At 42.4% G+C, this 18,842-nt stretch overlaps 1 protein-coding gene across 5 annotated transcripts in view; it reads left to right on the top strand.

The window, feature by feature from the left end:
- vps13c (vacuolar protein sorting 13 homolog C) overlaps window positions 1-18,842 on the top strand; it is a 288,791-nt gene that overhangs the window by 218,342 nt on the left and 51,607 nt on the right. For 3 of the 5 annotated variants that reach the window (XM_078429968.1, XM_078429966.1, XM_078429969.1), the window contains 5 exons: window positions 2,425-2,472; window positions 12,512-12,656; window positions 15,752-15,886; window positions 17,961-18,042; window positions 18,275-18,344. In XM_078429968.1, the coding sequence (XP_078286094.1) occupies window positions 2,425-2,472; window positions 12,512-12,656; window positions 15,752-15,886; window positions 17,961-18,042; window positions 18,275-18,344 (480 nt within the window). The remainder of the gene's footprint in view (window positions 1-2,424; window positions 2,473-12,511; window positions 12,657-15,751; window positions 15,887-17,960; window positions 18,043-18,274; window positions 18,345-18,842) is intronic. The other 2 variants (XM_078429970.1, XM_078429967.1) reach the window with 1 other exon arrangement.

Genomic DNA, 18,842 nt, shown 5'->3' with positions numbered 1-18,842 from the left:
AATTCCAGAAGATTAGTCAAGTATGATTTCCCTTTCATAAATCCATGCTGACCTGGACTTATCCTTTTCTTGCTATCCAAATGCACCGTTATTACCTCTTTAATAATTGACTCCAGCATCTTCCCCACCACCGAAGTCAGGCTAACTGGTCTATAATTTCTCTCTCGCTCCTTTCTTGAAAAGTGGGATTAGCTATCCTCCAATCCACAGGAACTGATCCCGAATCTATTGAACATTGGAAGATGATCACCAAAGCGTCCACTATTTCTAGAGCCACCTCCCTGAGGACCCTGGGATGCAGACAGATTTATCATCCTTCAGTCCCATTAGTCTACCCAATACTATTTCTTGCCTAATGAAAATTTATTTCAGTTCCTCTACCCCCCTAGATCCTCTGTCCTCCAGTACATCTGGGAGATTGTTTGTGTCTTCCTTAGTGAAGACAGATCCGAAATACCTGTTCAACTCTTCTGCCATTTCCTTGTTACCCATAATAATTTCACCCGTGTCTGCCTTCAAGGGACCCACATTTGACTTTGCTACTCTTTTTCTCTTAACATATCTAAAGAAGCTTTTACTGTCCTTCTTTATATTCTTGGCCAGCTTCCCCTCGTACTTCATCTTTTCAGCCCGTATTGCCTGTTTTGTTACTTTCTGTTGTCCTATGAAAGTTTCCCAATCCTCTGGCTTCCGGCTACTCTCTGCTGTGTTATACATCTTTTCTTTTAGTTTTATTCCATCCCTAACTTCCCTTGTCAGCCACGGTTGCCTCCTACTCCCCTTAGAATCTTTCTTCCTTTTTGGAATGAAATGATCCTGCGTCTTCCGGATTATGCTCAGAAATTCCTGCCATTGCTGTTCCACCGTCATTCCTGCTAGGATCCCTTTCCAGTCTACCTTCGCCAGCTCCTCTCTCATGCCTTTATAGTCCCCTTTGTTCAACTGCAACACTGACACTTCCGATTTAACCTTCTCCTTCTCAAATTGCAGATTAAAACTAATCATATTATGGTCACTACCTCCAAGCGGTTCCTTTACCTCGAGTTAGCCCTAAGAGCTAAATCTAACTCTCTCTTGAATATATCCAGTGAATTGGCCTCCACAGCCTTTTGTGGCAGAGAATTCCACAGATTCACAACTGTCTGGGTGAAATCAAGTTGCATTGTTTCTCAGCCTTGGTTTAAAGTCTGGTTTTGTATATTTTGGCTTTGGCTATTTAACATTGGTGGCAACTCTGAATCTAAAGTCTCCTTTTTCACTATTTATGTTGCATGCAATTCGCATGTCCTTCAAACTCAATTATTTGGGCCACCATGTAATTTAAGTCACACCATTTAGTTTCTCTGGCCCTTGTCATTTGGCATCTTACACATTTGATACCTTCCATTGAGTTTGCACATTTGGAAGTGAAGTAGTCCCACACATTGCACCATCTATCCTGACATCATTGCTCCAATATGTTCCCTGTTGTTTCCTATCATCCCACATTTGTATCCCTGTCATGTACTGTGAACTCCGTTTTAGCTGACCAAAATGGGCAGGATGGGTTCCGTTCAAAAGTTAAAAGTTGAAACTCTAATCTGACCATTTCTTGGTTAATAGCGATGATTCGGGTCGGGACCCAACTTGCTCCCAGGAGGTTCCCTGACTCTAAGAAGCAGGTTAGGAGGTTATTTGAAAGAAACTGGCAGTTCTGACCGAGACTGTTTTACATGTTTGACAATGGGTGATGGGCTTTCTGAAGCCTCAGGAAAGCTGATGGCTGGGAGGCAAAAGTGGATAGGAGTTGTGTGAATACACTCATATCTTGAGGACAAGTGGTTGTGACCTTACTCTGAATGTTGCATCCTCTTGTTAAAGTGCATGTCATTCTTCTATGCTAGTGCCGAAACAATGATAATACTGTCTCTGTGAAGGAAGGAACTGCAGATGCTGGTTTAAACGGAAGATAGACACAAAGAGCTGGAGTAATTCAGCGGGACAGGCGGCATCTCTGGAGATAAGGAATGGGTGACCTTCCGGTTCGAGACCCTTCTTCATATTTCTACATTCTGAAGAAGGGTCTCGACCTGAAACATCACCCCTGCCTGTCCCGCTGAGTTACTCCAGCTTTTTGTGTCTATAATACTGTCTCTCTTCCACCAATTGTATGATTATAAAAGTACAATATGTGAAAATGCAGCCCACATTAAAGTGTAGCTCTGGCCTGCCTACAGCTGTCTGACAAGGTCATTGCATGTGGGAGTGGGTTCACACTACATCAGATTGTGGTATAACCGTTACAAATGCTAGTGCACATCTCAATGGCAACACCGTCAGATGAGATTTGCATGCAGAAATGTCCTTTCATTTGCGACGCAGAATCGTAGATAGATGCATTTCCTTTTTTACTTAAAATCTTTCCCCTGTGCTGGGCACGTTAAGATTAAGAATGGATGAACTGGCTGAAGAAGAGGAACCAGCTTGCTGGAGGTTAGTGTTTCTTGGTAAAAGCGGAGCCTTGTTGGAATGCCAGATCAATGATCTACAACTGAAGCATGCCTTCATAGCTTGGATGTATCATCCACACTTGTGTGAACATTTATCTCTGCTGAGGACTGAAAGAGGATAACTTCTAACCTGCTGGAGTGCGTTGAGACAGCCCAGCAGGTGGTCAAGTTTCAGTGAGCAGAGTCAATGGGGATGATTCAAAGTAATTGCATGGTTTGTAGAAATGAAGCAGCTGGCTAATAATGGTAATATTTCAAACCTAAATAGATGAAAATTATAGCAGTGTACGTCAAACACTATTGCGTTTAGTGCTTTAGTAGAGAGAATTCAATATGAAAGGGGGGACCTCATTGAAAGGCCGGGATCGAGTGAATGTGGAGAGGATGTTTCCACTAGTGGGAGAGTCTAGGTCCAGAGGCCATAGCCTCAGAATTAAAGGGCCTGTCCCACTTAGGCGATTTTAAGGCGACTGCCGGTGACTAGGCTGTCGCCGACAGTTCGCCGGGGTGTCGCGGGTGGGCATGATCGTGAGGAGTCTTCCAAAAATCGTAGTGGAAATCATCCGGAGTGAAATTTCTCGGCGACAGCTGGCTTGTCGCCAGGTACTGTTGCTTATTGCGGGCGCTGTTGCATGCTGTCCCCACGTTTGCTAGGTTCTCTTAGATGCATTTAGAAGCACATAATATAAAAATAAGTAAAGTCATTTCAAAATACCATAAAATGCTTGTGTTTAACCAATTTATTTACCGTCAGGACATTTGACAGGTAGATTGGAGGCGCCAGTTTGACAGTCAGGTAAGCGTGGGAATTTTCGCGATGTTTATGGCCATCAGCCATTACATTTAAAGTAGGCTCCCAACCCAGATATGCAACCCAGAAACCAGATATGCATCTCCCGTACATTTTCAAAGAATGCCCACACACTTTTCACAAAAATCCACTTAACCACTTAAAAAAAATTTTTTTTTAATACAGCTATTAGTAAACTGAAAGTAAATCCAGTTTATGCCTTGTTACAGTGAAGCTTGGTTTCTATGTGACCGTACAAGATGTTATAGTTCAAAACTCTCAAGTACTTACCGACTTGTCAGTGATTTCAACGAACATTAGGACGCCGGAGAAGCATTGACAGCGTGGGAATTTCACGATGTTTCAGAAGACGGTGTAATCTCGACCTGACTCGGCATTGTCGTGGTCATTGTCGCCGGGTAAAAGAAAATGTTGGCGATCTGCTACGACTTTGACAGTCGCCGACAGTCGCCAAAAAAATCGCCTAAGTGGAACAGGCCCTTAAAGGATGTAGCTTTAGAAAAGGTATAAGGAGGGATTTCTTTAGTCACATGGTGGTGAATCTGTGGAATTCATTGCCACAGATGATTGTGGAGGCCAAACCAGTGGATATTTTTAAGGTGGAGATTGACAGATTCCTGATTAGTACGGGTGTCTGGGGTTATGGGGAGAAGGCAGGAGAATGGGGTTGAAAGGGAAAAATAGGTCAGCCATGATTGAATGGCGGAGTAGACTTGATGGGCCGAATGGCCTAATTCTGCTCCTTGAACTTATGAACTGAAAAATTATAGGTTGTCCTATGGAATGTTTGGGGCTGCCTATATATAGGTGTGTATGTATATATATATATATATATATATACACCTATAACTGCATGTTGCTGCATTTTGGGTGCACTGTTTGAGAACGTGTGTTAAAGTTTAAGGTGAATGTGAGTATCACAGCCCCATCTCCGCTTTTCAATGGCCACTAACTTTTTTCTTCTGTTCCTTTCCCTGGTTCACAGATATTTATATTTTTCTCCCTCAGCAACAGCTTACAATTACTCTGAAAAAGTACTGTCGCCTGAGGCTGGGTCTCTGTTGCTAGCCTTCCAAACTAAGACAATGAAGTTATTATCTCAGAATGACTGAGATGAGAATGTATTGTGTTACTGATGCAGTTATCATTTGCTGCATAGTATGGACTGTTCCCAGTATGAGATTTAATTCTGCATGGTAGCTCCTGCAATGAAATATAGAGTGCTTGTTGTGCAGCAGAGCTTCAGATCGCTTGGAATCATTTAAAATGCCTCTAATCTACATTCATCTGCTTTCAGAAGCATGTGGATAAATTGAGGTTTAGGTTGTGCGCTGCCTGTGATGAAGAATTCGGTTTGTTTCTGAGAATCTGCATTTTTCTCCATAGAAGGCAACTGCTCCACCAGATAGCAAAGTTGAGCTATACAATTGCATACATGGGATGTAGAACAGTACAGCACAAGAACAGGCCCTTCAGCCCACAATGTCTATGCCGGACATGATGCCAAGACCATCTCTTATCTACCTGCGCTTAACCCATATCCCTCCACCCCCTGCATATCCACGTGCCTATGGAAAAGCCTCTTAAATGCCACGATCATATCTGCCTCAAGCAGCAGGCAACATGTTCCAGGCACTCACTATACTTTATGAACAGGTTTTAAATTTGTTTGATACAGTACATGTTTAATTCGTTTTTAACTTTAACACGTGGGTGTTTATTAAGTGAACGATTACAATTAGTCAGTTCTGATTTACAGTGAATCATATCATATCATATCATATCATATATATACAGCCGGAAACAGGCCTTTTCGGCCCACCAAGTCCGTGCCGCCCAGCGATCCCCGTACATTAACACTATCCTACACCCACTAGGGACAATTTTTTTTTATAACATTTTTACCCAGCCAATTAACCTACATACCTGTACGTCTTTGGAGTGTGGGAGGAAACCGAAGATCTCGGAGAAAGCCCACGCAGGTCACGGGGAGAACGTACAAACTCCTTACAGTGCAGCACCCGTAGTCAGGATCGAACCTGAGTCTCCGGCGCTGCATTCGCTGTAAAGCAGCAACTCTACCGCTGCGCTACCGTGCTGCCCTATCACAAACGTATCATTGCATTATTTGAGATACATATAAGATGCTTTGTCGAAAACCACTGCATCAGAAATAGAATAAGAAGATGCGGATCAATTCTAATTCCCTTGTGCTGGTAAACGTGTCCACTGTTTGGTCTGGCATTTCTCCTTTAATCACCTCAATGTGATATTAAGTTGTACCTATCGTAGTTGTACCTATCGTAGTTGTAAATAGTATTGTAGCATTATTGTAATATTGTTGATTTGCGGCATTGACAATTTACAATACTATGTCTAAAATGTTAATTTAAAGCCATTTTAATGTCATAATTTCTGTTTTAGGTGCATTGAATTTACAGATTTATGCCACATTGCCCATAATTCGCCTGGATACTTGTCTTGCTAAATCTATTTTTCGCAGTAATGAATAGTGCACTTCCCTGCCCACATAAATACATTGCATCAAAAAAAACTTAGTGTGCATTTTACAAATCGATTTACAAGATTTCACTTAGTAACTGAAGTTTAGTAACTGAACTGAACTTAATGAAGCTATTTCAGTGACAGACACCTATAATAACTAACGAAAAGGAATAACATAAATTTTTGAGTGGAGAAATGCATGTCAGGTGTTGAGAATTGTGATTCTTGGTTTTGATTTTATGACTGGAAGTATATGATGTTCTGAGGATATATAGTGCGGCCTAGATTGGATCTGAGCCTTTGTTTTGTATGGTTTACCTTCTCACTGAATCCTGGATGCTAGTTTACACCGAAGATAGAGTCAAAATGCTGGAGTAACTCAGCGGGACGGGTGGCATCTCTGGAGAGAAGGAATGGGGGACGTTTTGGGTCACGTCCCTTCTTCAGACTGACATGTCTTCAAACAGACTAGAACCAAAATGTCACCCATTCCTTCTCTCCAGAGATGCTGCCTGTGCTTATATTTTTATTGTTGAATTATAACAAAGAGCAACACAGGGACAGGTCCACTTGGCCCGCAATGTCTGGCTGAACATGGTACCAGGATAAACTAGCTCTGATTCATATGAAGTTCAAATTGTGTGCTGCTTGTGATGAAGCTTTTTTTCTCTACAGTAGGCGCTGTGTCAAACTGCTCCACCAGGTGGCAAAGCTGAGCTGCACTATTGTATACATGGGATGTGGAACAGTACAGCACAAGAACAGGCCCTTTAGCCCACAATGTCTATGCCGGACATAGAAACATAAATAGGTGCAGGAGGAGGCCATTCGGCCCTTTGAGCCAGCACCGTCATTCATTGTGATCATGGCTGATCATCCACAATCAATAACCCTCTCCCCATACCCCTTGATTCCACCAGCCCCTAGAGCTCTATCTAACTCTCTCTTAAATTAATCCAGTGAATTGGCCTTCACTACCCTCTGTGGCAGAGAATTCCACAAATTCACAACTCTCTGGGTGAAAAAGTTTTTTCTCACCTCAAAATGGCCTCCCCTTTATTCACCTTTTAAATGGCCTCCCCTTTATTCTAAGACTGTGGCCCCTGGTTCTGGACTAGCCCAACATTGGGAACATTTTTCCTGCATCGAGCTTGTCCAGTCCTTTTATAATTTTATATGTTTCTATAAGATCCCCTCTCATCCCTCTAAACTCCAGTGAATACAAGCCCAATCTTTTCAATCTTTCTTCATATGTCAGTACCGCCATCCCAGGGATCAATCTCGTGAACCTACGCTGCACTGCCTCAATTACAAGGATGTCGTTCTTCAAATTAGGAGACCAAAACTGTACACAATACTCCAAAATGTGGTCTTACCAGGGCCCTATACAACTACAGAAGAACCTCTTTACTCCTAGACTGAAATCCTCTTGTTATGAAGGCCAACATTCCATTATCTTTCTTCACTGCCTGCTGTACCTGCACGCCAACTTTCAGTGACTGGTGTACAAGGACACCCAGGTCTCGCTGCACCTCCCCCTTACCTAACCTTACACCATTGAGATAATAATCTGCCTCCTTGTTTCTGCCGCCAAAGTGGATAACCTCACATTTATCTATTTTATATTTCATCTGCCACACATCTGCCCACTCACTCAACCTGTCCAGGTCACCCTGCAACCTCCTAACATCCTCTTCACAGTTTACACTGCCACCCAGCTTTGTTCATCTGCAAACTTGCTTGTGTTGCTTCTAATTCCCTCTTCCAAATCATTAATATATATGGTAAACAGTTGCAGCCCCAGCCTTGCGGCACTCCACTCGCCATGCCTGCCATTCTGTAAAGGACCCGCTTACTCCTACTCTTTGCTTCCTGTCTTCCAACCAGTTTTCTATCCATGTCAACACCCTACCCCCAATACCATGTGCTCTAATTTTAGTCAAAAATCTCCCGTGCGGGACCTTATCAAAGGCTTTCTGAAAGTCTAGATACACTGCATCCACTGGCTCCCCTTCATCCATTTTACTTGTCACATCCTCAAAAAAATCCAGATAATTAGTCAAGCATGATTTCCCTTTTCAAAAATCCATGCTGACTTGGACTTATCCTTTTACTGCTATCCAAATTACCTCTTTAATAATTGACTCCAGCATCTTCCCCACCACCGAAGTCAGGCTAACTGGTCTGTAATTCCCCGTTTTCTCTCTCGCTCCTTTCTTGAAAAGTGGGATAACATTAGCTATCCTCCAATCCACAGGAACTGATCCTGAATCTATTGAACATTGGAAAATGATCACCAATACGTCCACTATTTCTAGAGCCACCTCCCTGAGGACCCTGGGATGCAGACCATCAGGCCCAGGGGATTTATCATCCTTCAATCCCATTAGTCTACCCAATACTATTTCTCGCCTAATGAAAATTTCTTTCAGTTCCTCTAGCTCCTTAGATCCTCTGTCCTCCAGTACATCTGGGAGATTGTTTGTGTCTTCCTTAGTGAAGACAGATCCGAAGTACCTGTTCAACTCTTCTGCCATTTCCTTGTTACCCATAATAATTTCACCCGTGTCTGCCTTCAAGGGACCCACATTTGACTTTGCTACTCTTTTTCTGTTAACATATCTAAAGAAGCTTTTACTATCCTTCTTTATATTCTTGGCCAGCTTCCCCTCGTACTTCATCTTTTCAGCCCGTATTGCCCGTTTTGTTACCTTCTGTTGTCCTATGAAAGTTTCCCAATCCTCTGGCTTCTGGCTACTCTTTGCTGTGTTATACATCTTTTCTTTTAGTTTTATTCCATCCCTAACTTCCCTTGTCAGCCACAGTTGCCTCCTACTCCCCTTAGAAATCTGGTTCATTGGACAACACTAAATCCAGAATTGCCTTTTCTCTGGTAGGCTCCATTACAAGCTGCTCTAAGAATCCATCTCGTAGGCACTCCACAAACTCTCTTTCTTGGGGTCCAGAACCAACCTGATTTCCCCAGTCTACCTGCATATTGAAATCCCCCGTCACCACAGTGGCATTACCTTTGTTACATGCCAGTTTTAACTCCTGCTGCAACTTACACCCTACATCCGGGCTACTATTTGGGGGTCTGTAGATAACACCAATCTTCTTGACTTTACAATTCCTCAACTCAATCCACAGTGACTCTACCTCGTCAGTCCCTATGTCTTCCCTCGCAAGGAACTGAATTTCATCCCTCACCAGCAGAGCTACCCCACCGCCTCTGCCCACCTGCCTGTCCTTTCTATAGGATGTATAACCCTGAATATTAAGTTCACAGACCCGATCCTCCTGCAGCCACATCTCTGTAATCCCCACAATGTCCAATCTACCAACCTCTAACTGAGCCTCGAGCTTATCTACTTTACTTCTTATACTTCGCGCATTCATATACAATACTTTTCATTCCTTACTCATCTCACCCTTCACATCGATCCCTATTACACCTGGCCATACTCTCCTATCCCTTTGTGAGCTTTCATTCCGGTTAATTCTGGGGTCATTAACTATCCCTTTACTCTCTTTCCCTTTAACTCCATCCTTGCCTATCCCATTTGATACCCCACATGATGCTAAGACCATCTCATCTATCTGTACACAATCCATATCCCTCCATTCCCTGCATATTCATGTGCCTATCTAAACCCCTCTTTAACATCGCTGTTGTATCTTCTTGTACCAACAGCCCTGGCAGCGTGTCCCAAGCATCACCACTCTCTGTATAGAAAAGAAAATTGTCCTGCATATCTCCCTTAAACTCAAGACCCGAAACGTCACCCATTCCTTCCCTCCCGAGATGCTGCCTGACCCGCTGAGTTACTCCAGCATTTTGTGTCTACCTTCGATTTTAACCCACATCTGCAGTTTTTTCCTACACATCCCTTAAACTATGTCTCCCTCACCTTAAAGCTATGCCCTCTGGTCTTTGACATTTCTGCCCTGGGAAATAGGCTCTGACTGTCTTCCCTATCCATGCCTCTCATCATTTTATATTCTTCACTTGAATTTCACCTTAACTCCAATGCTCCAGAGAAAACAATCCAAGTTTGTCCAAACTCTATTGTTAATATCTCCAACACAGGCAGTATTCTGGTAAACCTCATCAAGCTTGCCTTTAATAGCATGCATTATTTTTGAGGGGATCAGAATACAAGCTGTTCATTCAAGCCTTTCAGAAGCAGTGTGATGTAACAAGCAAGATTATAACTTGACCCTGTGTGTAGAAAGGGCATTTCTTAGACGTTATTGTTATGCGGGGTGTTTTTCTAAACATTAGTAATAGAAAGATACAGCATGAAAGTACAGTACCAATTTACTGTCTGCACCATTAATCAACTATTTTTTTACGCTAATCTTACACTAATCCCTTTTTAATTCTCCCCACAACTCCTGCCGATTCTATCATTTGCCTGCCACTCGGGACAATTTACAATCTATTAACTTCCCAGCATTCGAGCCTTTGGGCCATGGCAAGAAGCCAGATACCCCGAAGAAACCCATGTGGTTACAGGGAGAATGGGCCAATTCCACATAGAGAGCACCTGTGGTCAGGTTTGAACCTGGGTTGTTGGTGCTGCAAGGCAGCAGATCCACTGGCTGGGCCACTGAACACCCTTGCTAAGCTCAGAGTTGAAATATTTGCAAGTTAAATCAAAAACCAAATGCTATAGAATCGAGAGTATGTAGTTGACTTACTAAAAATATATACTGACAATTATCAAAGCATATTTGGTGTGTGGGAAGATTGAATAGATTGATAAGAAAAAGAGGGTTCAATCGATTGGAGAAAAATACAAGTACAATCAGTGATAACAGTACACAACAAACAAAAGCTAAAGATGATCTGTCTCTAAACATCATGGTCTGCTACTACCATGTAATGAAGCAGCAGGTCGGGTTTTTTTCTCAATTTACTTCAGGTTCTTTATAAAACAGCAAAGCACAAAGCAGGCAGCATAAAACAATACCTCAAATTAAACTAATACAAGTGGATGATCATGAAAAGATTGAACAGACAAATCAGGTTTTAAAGGAAATGGGCATGATAATTTTAACTGAAGGTAACATTTGTAGAAACATGGGGTTGAAAATCTGAAAGTTTTTTCAGATAATTAAATAATTACTTTAGTTGTAAAAAAGAACCAACAATTTTATTGAAAAAATTAGCAGGTAAAGAATTGAAGGAAGAAAGTGAATGATTTGCAGGAACGGTGAGGTGAGGTTGATAAATGCTTCATCTTCAGAGCAACTGTACCTTGTGACAATAAACTAAACTCAATTCAAGTGCAGAATCACAAGTTGGAACAGTTTGTTTTAAAAGCAAGAAGTTGGTTAGGTATAAATGTGGATTCCAATGCTGGACAGAACTAAGAACATGCACCAGTGTCAGGCTTGATCAAATCCCTACTGCATTAAATACTCGTAACAACACAGAAGACCACCAGACCCATGCTGTATCACAGTGGAGTAGTTGCACTCTCCATCTGCATATTTCCAGTACTTCAGCAACTTACTGTCTCATTCATATCTAATTCCTCTTTAAATCTTTTTGCCACTATGTTACACTAAAATAGTTTATAGTTGTCAATTTACCTTGTGAAAATGGAGCATACCATCATTTAATATGCAGAGTCCGACAGCACCCAATTTAACCTGGTTCCCCACAACCATGAACAGCAAAGCTGCCCTGAGTGCAGTTCTCAACTAACCTTGGAAGCTTGTTACAACTTCTGAGAAAATTGAGAGAACTATGTATTTCTAAAATTGTTCATAGCACGGTGGCTCAACGGTAGAGTTGCTGCTTTACAGTGCCAGAGACCTGGGTTCGATCCTGACTACGGGTGCAGTCTTTACAGAGTTTGTATGTTCTCCCTGTGACAGGATGGGTTTTCTCCGGGTGCTCTGTTTTCCTCCCACACTCCAAAGACATACAGGGTTGTAGGTTAATTGGCTTCAGTAAAGTTGTTAATTGTCCCTACTGTGTGCGTAGGTTAGTGTTAATGTACGGGGATCGCTGGTCTGTGCAGACTCGATGGGCCGAAGGGTCTGTTTCTGTGCTGTATCTCTAAACTAAACAGTAAACGTTCAAGTAGTTCAGAATACAAATGTAAAAAATGTTAGGAAATTAAAATGTGAAAAGTGAAGCTGACTACAGTAAGTTTGTTGAAGATGAAGGTGTTGAAGTAAGTTAATGAAGTGGCCTCTATAAATGGTTCTAAGAAACGTTTGTTGTGGATAGAGAGCATTAAAACATTGAAGAGTGTAGAGGTGGGATTGGGGTAATAAAGGGACTATTTCTGAAAGTTTTTTAGTCCATCTCTCAACACTTGTATTAGACTAATAGTTAAGTTTAGTTTTAGTTTAGTTTAGAGATACAGCACGGAAACAGGCCCTTCAGCCCACTGAGTCCGCACCAACCAGCGATCCCCGCACATTAACATTATCCTACACACACTAAGGACAATTTACATTTATACATAGTCAATTAACCTACAAACCTGTATATCTTTGGAGAGTGGGAGGAAACCGAAGTTCTCGGAGAAAACCCACACGGTCACGGGCAGAACGTACAGACGGGATGGAACATGGGTCTGTGGCGCTGCAAGTGCTGTAAGGCAGCAACTCTTTTGCCACCGTGCCGCCCTTAACTTTTTCATCAGTATTTTAACTTTTAATCAGTCTTTCATTCTAACTTCAGCTCTGGTGTTGTCTGGGAAATGAAACGCAAGCAACGTTGGAAGCCCTTTAGTCAAAAGCACATCAACCTTTTGGAGCAGGCCTACCAGAAACACCTGGCTACAAAGACCGTTGAGCACTGGATAAAGTTGGACAGTGACTTGGAGGTAACATAAGGGTTCTTGTCTTGTTGAGGCTGGGCTCCAGTGAATGTGCCAGCCCACAATAGTAGAAGGTCTTGACTTCGTTACTGGAATTGTTCCAATCTCCAAATGTCAACAGTTTGCCTCATGAATTTCCTTCTTCCTTTATGGACCTACATTTAAGAAGCCTTGTCAAACATTGTTCTCTTTCCCTCGAAGATAGACACAAACAGCTGGAGTAACTCAGCAGGTCAGACAACATGTCTGGAGAAAGGGAATAGGTGATGTTTCGGGTCAAGACCCTTCGTCAGACTGACAGTCAGGGGGAAGGGAAACAAGAGATATAGATGTAGAGAGATATAGAACAAATGAATAATAGATTTGCAAAATAGTAACAGTGATAAAGTAACCAGGCTTCCCCTCCATTGGCTCAGCCACCCTCATTTGACACGTCAACAGCTTTTGGAAGATTACTTCTTTTAAAGTTACTTTTTCCAAAAAAAACTTCATGGAATTTTCTGATCATTTATGTTGTGCATTTTCACTGTAGATCAGTACAATTTACAGTGATTATACAGATTGGAAAACAAGTTAACTAAGCTAAATGAATCACCACAAACTGAATGTGCTAAATAAGCTTAATAATCAGCTTATTTAGCATTATTTCTAAATATGCTCAATTGGATAATAGACAATAGACAATAGACAATAGGTGCAGGAGTAGGCCATTCAGCCCTTCGAGCCAGCACCGCCATTCAATGCGATCATGGCTGATCACTCTCAATCAGTACCCCGTTCCTGCCTTCTCCCCATACCCCCTCACTCCGCTATCCTTAAGAGCTCTATCCAGCTCTCTCTTGAAAGCATCCAACGAACTGGCCTCCACTGCCTTCTGAGGCAGAGAATTCCACACCTTCACCACTCTCTGACTGAAAAAGTTCTTCCTCATCTCCATTCTAAATGGCCTACCCCTTATTCTTAAACTGTGGCCCCTTGTTCTGGACTCCCCCAACATTGGGAACATGTTTCCTGCCTCTAATGTGTCCAATCCCCTAATTATCTTATATGTTTCAATAAGACCCCCCCTCATCCTTCTAAATTCCAGTGTATACAAGCCCAATTGCTCCAGCCTTTCAACATACGACAGTCCCGCCATTCCGGGAATTAACCTAGTGAACCTACGCTGCACGCCCTCAATAGCAAGAATATCCTTCCTCAAATTTGGAGACCAAAACTGCACACAGTACTCCAGGTGCGGTCTCACCAGGGCCCGGTACAACTGTAGAAGGACCTCTTTGCTCCTATACTCAACTCCTCTTGTTATGAAGGCCAACATTCCATTGGCTTTCTTCACTGCCTGCTGTACCTGCATGCTTCCTTTCAGTGACTGATGCACTAGGACACCCAGATCTCGTTGAACGTTGAAAATAAATTTCTTTCTTTTCCTCACTTTCTGCTTCCAACTTGTAGAAATTCTGAAATAAAAGTTAGTGCAGATTTTAAAGAAAACTACACAGTATAAATCTTCTCTTCTTGGTCGTCATGAACAATAGTATTTCTATTATAGCTTTACCTAATACTGCATGTTACGTTGTTTAATAGAGTATCCTTGCACGAGTTTCAATGGAAGTGATCGCTTGTCAATTTCAGTGGCTCCCCACCTGTGTCAGGAGAGCCAATGGTCTGATTACTGCAGTAGGGAGTTGTATGGAAATAGATTTTTTCCCCCAGACAAATCCACCACCAATTTTCTGGCACTCTTGGTCCCAGAGTCTTGCTCTTTATCTCTTTACATCATCATCTATATCTCTCGATTCCCTTATCCCTATCTAGTCTGAAGAAGGGTCTCGATCTGAAACATCACCCATTCCTTCTCATCAGAGGTGCTGCCTGTCCCGCTGAGTTACTCTAGATTTTTGTGTCCGTCATTGCTGGATTATCCTTTTTGTCGGACCAACAGAGGCCACTGCCTTGGGGAGCCAATATACCGGCCCACAAAGTCGACCGTGGAAAACGGCAATGGGAACGGATCTGCTGGCTCCAGCAGGACCGGAGTTCCTGAGCCCCATCTGCAGGGGACAAATTCAAGGTCGCGGAAGTCCCGATGAGGTTGAGATCACCGCCCCACCCGGCCTAGGTGCAGCATTTTTGCCAGGACTTCCGGGGGGGGGGGGGGGGGGGATTTCAAGTGCACTCTCGTAATATTGTCTGCATTAAAGGAGGTACCACAAAATTGGTGGTGGACCTGTACTATTTAGAAACATAGAAAATAGGTGCAGGAGGAGGCCATTTGGCCCAGCGAGCCAGCACCGCCATTCATTGTGATCATAGCTGATCATCCACAATCAGTAACCCGTGCCCAACTTCATCCCATATCCCTTTATTCCACTAGCCCCTGGAGCTCTATGTAACTCTCTCTTAAATTCATCCAATGATCTGGCCTCCACTGCCCTCTGTGGCAGAGAATTCCACAAATTCACAACTTTCTGGATGTAAAGGTTCCTTCTCACCTCAGCTTTAAATGGCCTCCCCTTTATTCTAAGACTGTGGCCCCTGGTTCTGGACTCACCCAACATTGGGAATGTTTTTCCTTGTCCAGTCCTTTTATAATTTTATATGGCTCTATAATATCCCCTCTCATCCTTCTAAACTCCAGTGAATACAAGCCTAGTCTTTTCAATCTTTCCTCGTATGACAGTCCCGCCATCCCAGGGATCAATCAATTTAAATCTAAGACACCATTTTTTCTTCGTGACAATCGCCAAAGTAATTATTAAGGGGTTCACTAAATCCGGATCGAAAACGTGTTATAACCAAAACAGCCCATGTAATGCAAATAGTATTCCCGAATTCATCGCTCATGTTATGTCCAATACCTGTTGAAGCAGAACTACATGTATACCCATTTACATGTGACTAACAGCCCTGTATCTCTCACGTGATTCAAAGCAACACAGTGTGTGAGTACAAGATGATGTCAAGTCAAGTCAAGTCAATTTTATTTCTGTAGCACATTTAAAAACAACCCACGTTGACCAAAGTGTGCCACAGTTGCTTTACTAATGTGCTGCGATTTCTGCGATGATGCTAAATTATCCCGTGGTTTCTTTTTACTTTAGGCTGATCTTCACAGGATGGAGACACGGCTGCCACAGCCAATGAGCATCCGACGTAACTTTTTATCTGGAATTCACATTGAATATAAGCAGTCTGCTCACCACAGGAGCCTGCGTGCCCAATTATACTGGTTACAGGTAACCATGGAGCTTGTACGTTCAGTAATTCCTCACGTCCTTCTGGCAGTGTTACAGTTTTGTACAGGTGCATGGATAGGAAAGGTTTAGAGGGATACTAGACAGGTATTGACCCGTTGGGCCCAAACCTCTCCTGCGTGCCCAGCAACCCCCGTTGGGTCCAATCCTCTCCTGCAACCCTCCCCCAACTGACGACCCGTGGACCCGAGTCTCCCGCAGGGCCGTGGACGGGCAAGGGAGGAGAGGAAAGAGGAAGCCACTCACCCCGGCCCCAGGCGGCCATCGCGGCAACCAGCAGCAGGAGAGCTCTCCTCACCCCCCCCTCCTCATTGGCCGCCACTCTCGCAACCCTCCCCCAACTGCGCACGTGCAGATCCGGCGGCCATCTTATGTAAGTATTAGATCAATGGGCCTCAACTGCGTAGGCGTGGACCCATTGGGTTCCCATTGTGATGTCGAACACGGCTGACGGGCAGGGGAAGTGAAAAAGGGATTTATTAAAGTTTAAAAAGTGATTTTTAAAGTTTAAAAAGTGATTTTTAAAGTTTAAAAAGTGATTTTTAAAGTTTAAAAAGTGATTTTTAAAGTTTAAAAAGTGATTTTTAAAGTTTAAAAAGTGATTTTTAAAGTTTAAAAAGTGATTTTTAAAGTTTAAAAAGTGAAAAACTTTTAAAATATAACAACAATTTGAACCGCAGGCCAATGGAGTGCAAGTGGGGCTTAAAATTGGTGCACTATCGTGTACCGTTTTGGCTGTATTATGGGAACAAATCTATGCACAAACCCACATACAAATATATCCACAAACCGACTTATATACTAGATGAGAGTTTAGTATGGGCCAAACATTGGCAAATGGGACTAACTTAGATGGGGCATCTTGGTCAGCAAGTTGGGCTGAAGGGCCTGTCTGTGTGTTGTACTCTACGACTCTATTGCTTTGTGAAGGTTGGGTTTGCCTTTGGGATTTAGTGCAGATCACATGTTGGTGAATTGCAGTTTGAGGAGTTAAGACACTTAAGGTGCAGATGGAATATTTTATCAGATTGGTCCTTGTCTAAAATCATGTAGATTTATTTTGGTGAGAATTTTGTTCAGATAATCAAGTTTGTTACTGATTATTTGAGTATTTCACACAAGATTCTGTTGAAAAATGGACCTGTGTATTCCACATGCTGACTCTCCTCAGAATAATATTCTCTGGCATTTTGGAAAACTAGTAGAAACAAGGAACTGCAAATGCTGGCTTACAAAAAAAAACACACAGTGCTGGAGTAACTCAACGGATCAGGCAGCATCTCTGGAGAAAAGGAATGGGTGACGCATTGGGTCAGGACCCTTCTGAGAGTCTGCTGTAGGGTCTCAATGTGAAACGTCATCTATCCATCTTTTCCAAAGATGCTGCCTGACCTGCTGAGTTACTTCAGCACTAATATTTATCCCACAGTCAGTATTATTAAAATAGATTCTCTATTCAACATGGCAATATGGGCAGTACTTTTCCTTCAAATAAATATAAAGTTCTTTATATTGTCCAAGTATGTAGGAAGGAACTGCAGGTGCTGGTTTATACCAAAGATAGACATAAAGTGCTGGAGTAACTCAGCGGGTCAGGCAGCATCTCAGGAGAAAAAGGATGGGTGGCGTTTTGGGTCGGAACCATTCTTCAGACTTAAATTGTCCAGAGTTAATGTTTTTAAATGCAATGTAAAGATATATTAATTACTTCCTGAAAATGGTGAAATGTTGTGCCTCAGTTTGAGGCTGTCATGCCATTTTTGATCTTTGAGATATTCAAATAAAGATATTTATATAGAGTCCATGAGTAATAAACTCTCAACAATCGGTGAAAATAAAAAATAATCTGCAGATGTTAGAAATCAGAAGTTAGAAATGTTGGAAACAGCAGGTCAGACAGCATCTTTGAAAGAGAAAATGTTTCTCCTTCGTCAGAACAATTTGACACGAGTAGGCCCAAAACTCTCGTTATATTTCTGTAATGGTAGAATAAATTACTTTCAGACTATTTTAATTGTTTTACTTTCAGACTACTTAAATTGTTTTTCTGGGGCAGATTGATAACCAGCTGGCCGGAGCGATCTTTCCAACAGCATTCTACCCTGTGCTCCCTCCCAAGTCTATCGCGTTGGATTCAGGTGAGCTTCTTGAAGTTCAGTCAGTGTGTTGGAAAGAACTGCAGATGCCGGTTTAAATCGAAGAGAGGCACAAAATGCTGGAGTAACTCAGTCAGAAGCAGGGTCTCGACCCGAAGCGCCCTTCTCTCCAGAGATGCTGCCTGTCCCACTGAATTACTCCAACATTTTCAGTCAGTGTGTGTATTTATAAATAACATTACAAATCTTTGCATTTTATATATGCTCTCTTTAGAACCAAAACCATTTGTTGACATAAGTATCATCACAAGATTTAATGAACACAGTCAAGTGATGCAGTTCAAGTGAGTAAAATGTCTTTGTTCCTGGTGGAGTTGTTCAATCTACTGATGCTAATGTGCAGTTGTTAAACATTAAATAATCCACATAGTCTGGGGATCTGGATACAGATTGTCCTGGTTACTGTTAATATGGCCAGACGCTACGAAAAGCTGGCCAAGCAGCTTGACACAGGGACTAATTTAATTTTACTGTGTGTCATTAGGCCCAATAGTTCTATTTTGACTTGCTACACACTCCCCATCTTCCTTCAGATGGCCCAAACACTATTCCAGTTCAGACTAGTTTCAGTTTAGTTTATTGCCACGTGTACCGAGGTACAGTGAAAAGCTTTTGTTGCGCGCTAACCAGTCTGCGGAAAGACAGTACATGATTACAATTGAGCTATTTACAGTGTACAGATACATGATAAGGGAATAAGGTTTAGTGCAAGGTAAAGCCAGCAAAGTCTGATCAAAGAACGTCCGAGTGTCAGCTATGAGATAGATAGTAGATCAGGACTG

This window comes from Rhinoraja longicauda, chromosome 38 (genome assembly GCF_053455715.1).
Source record: "Rhinoraja longicauda isolate Sanriku21f chromosome 38, sRhiLon1.1, whole genome shotgun sequence".
In the NCBI taxonomy this organism is placed as follows: domain Eukaryota; kingdom Metazoa; phylum Chordata; class Chondrichthyes; order Rajiformes; family Arhynchobatidae; genus Rhinoraja; species Rhinoraja longicauda.
This window is presented reverse-complemented; position numbering and strand designations above follow the sequence as displayed.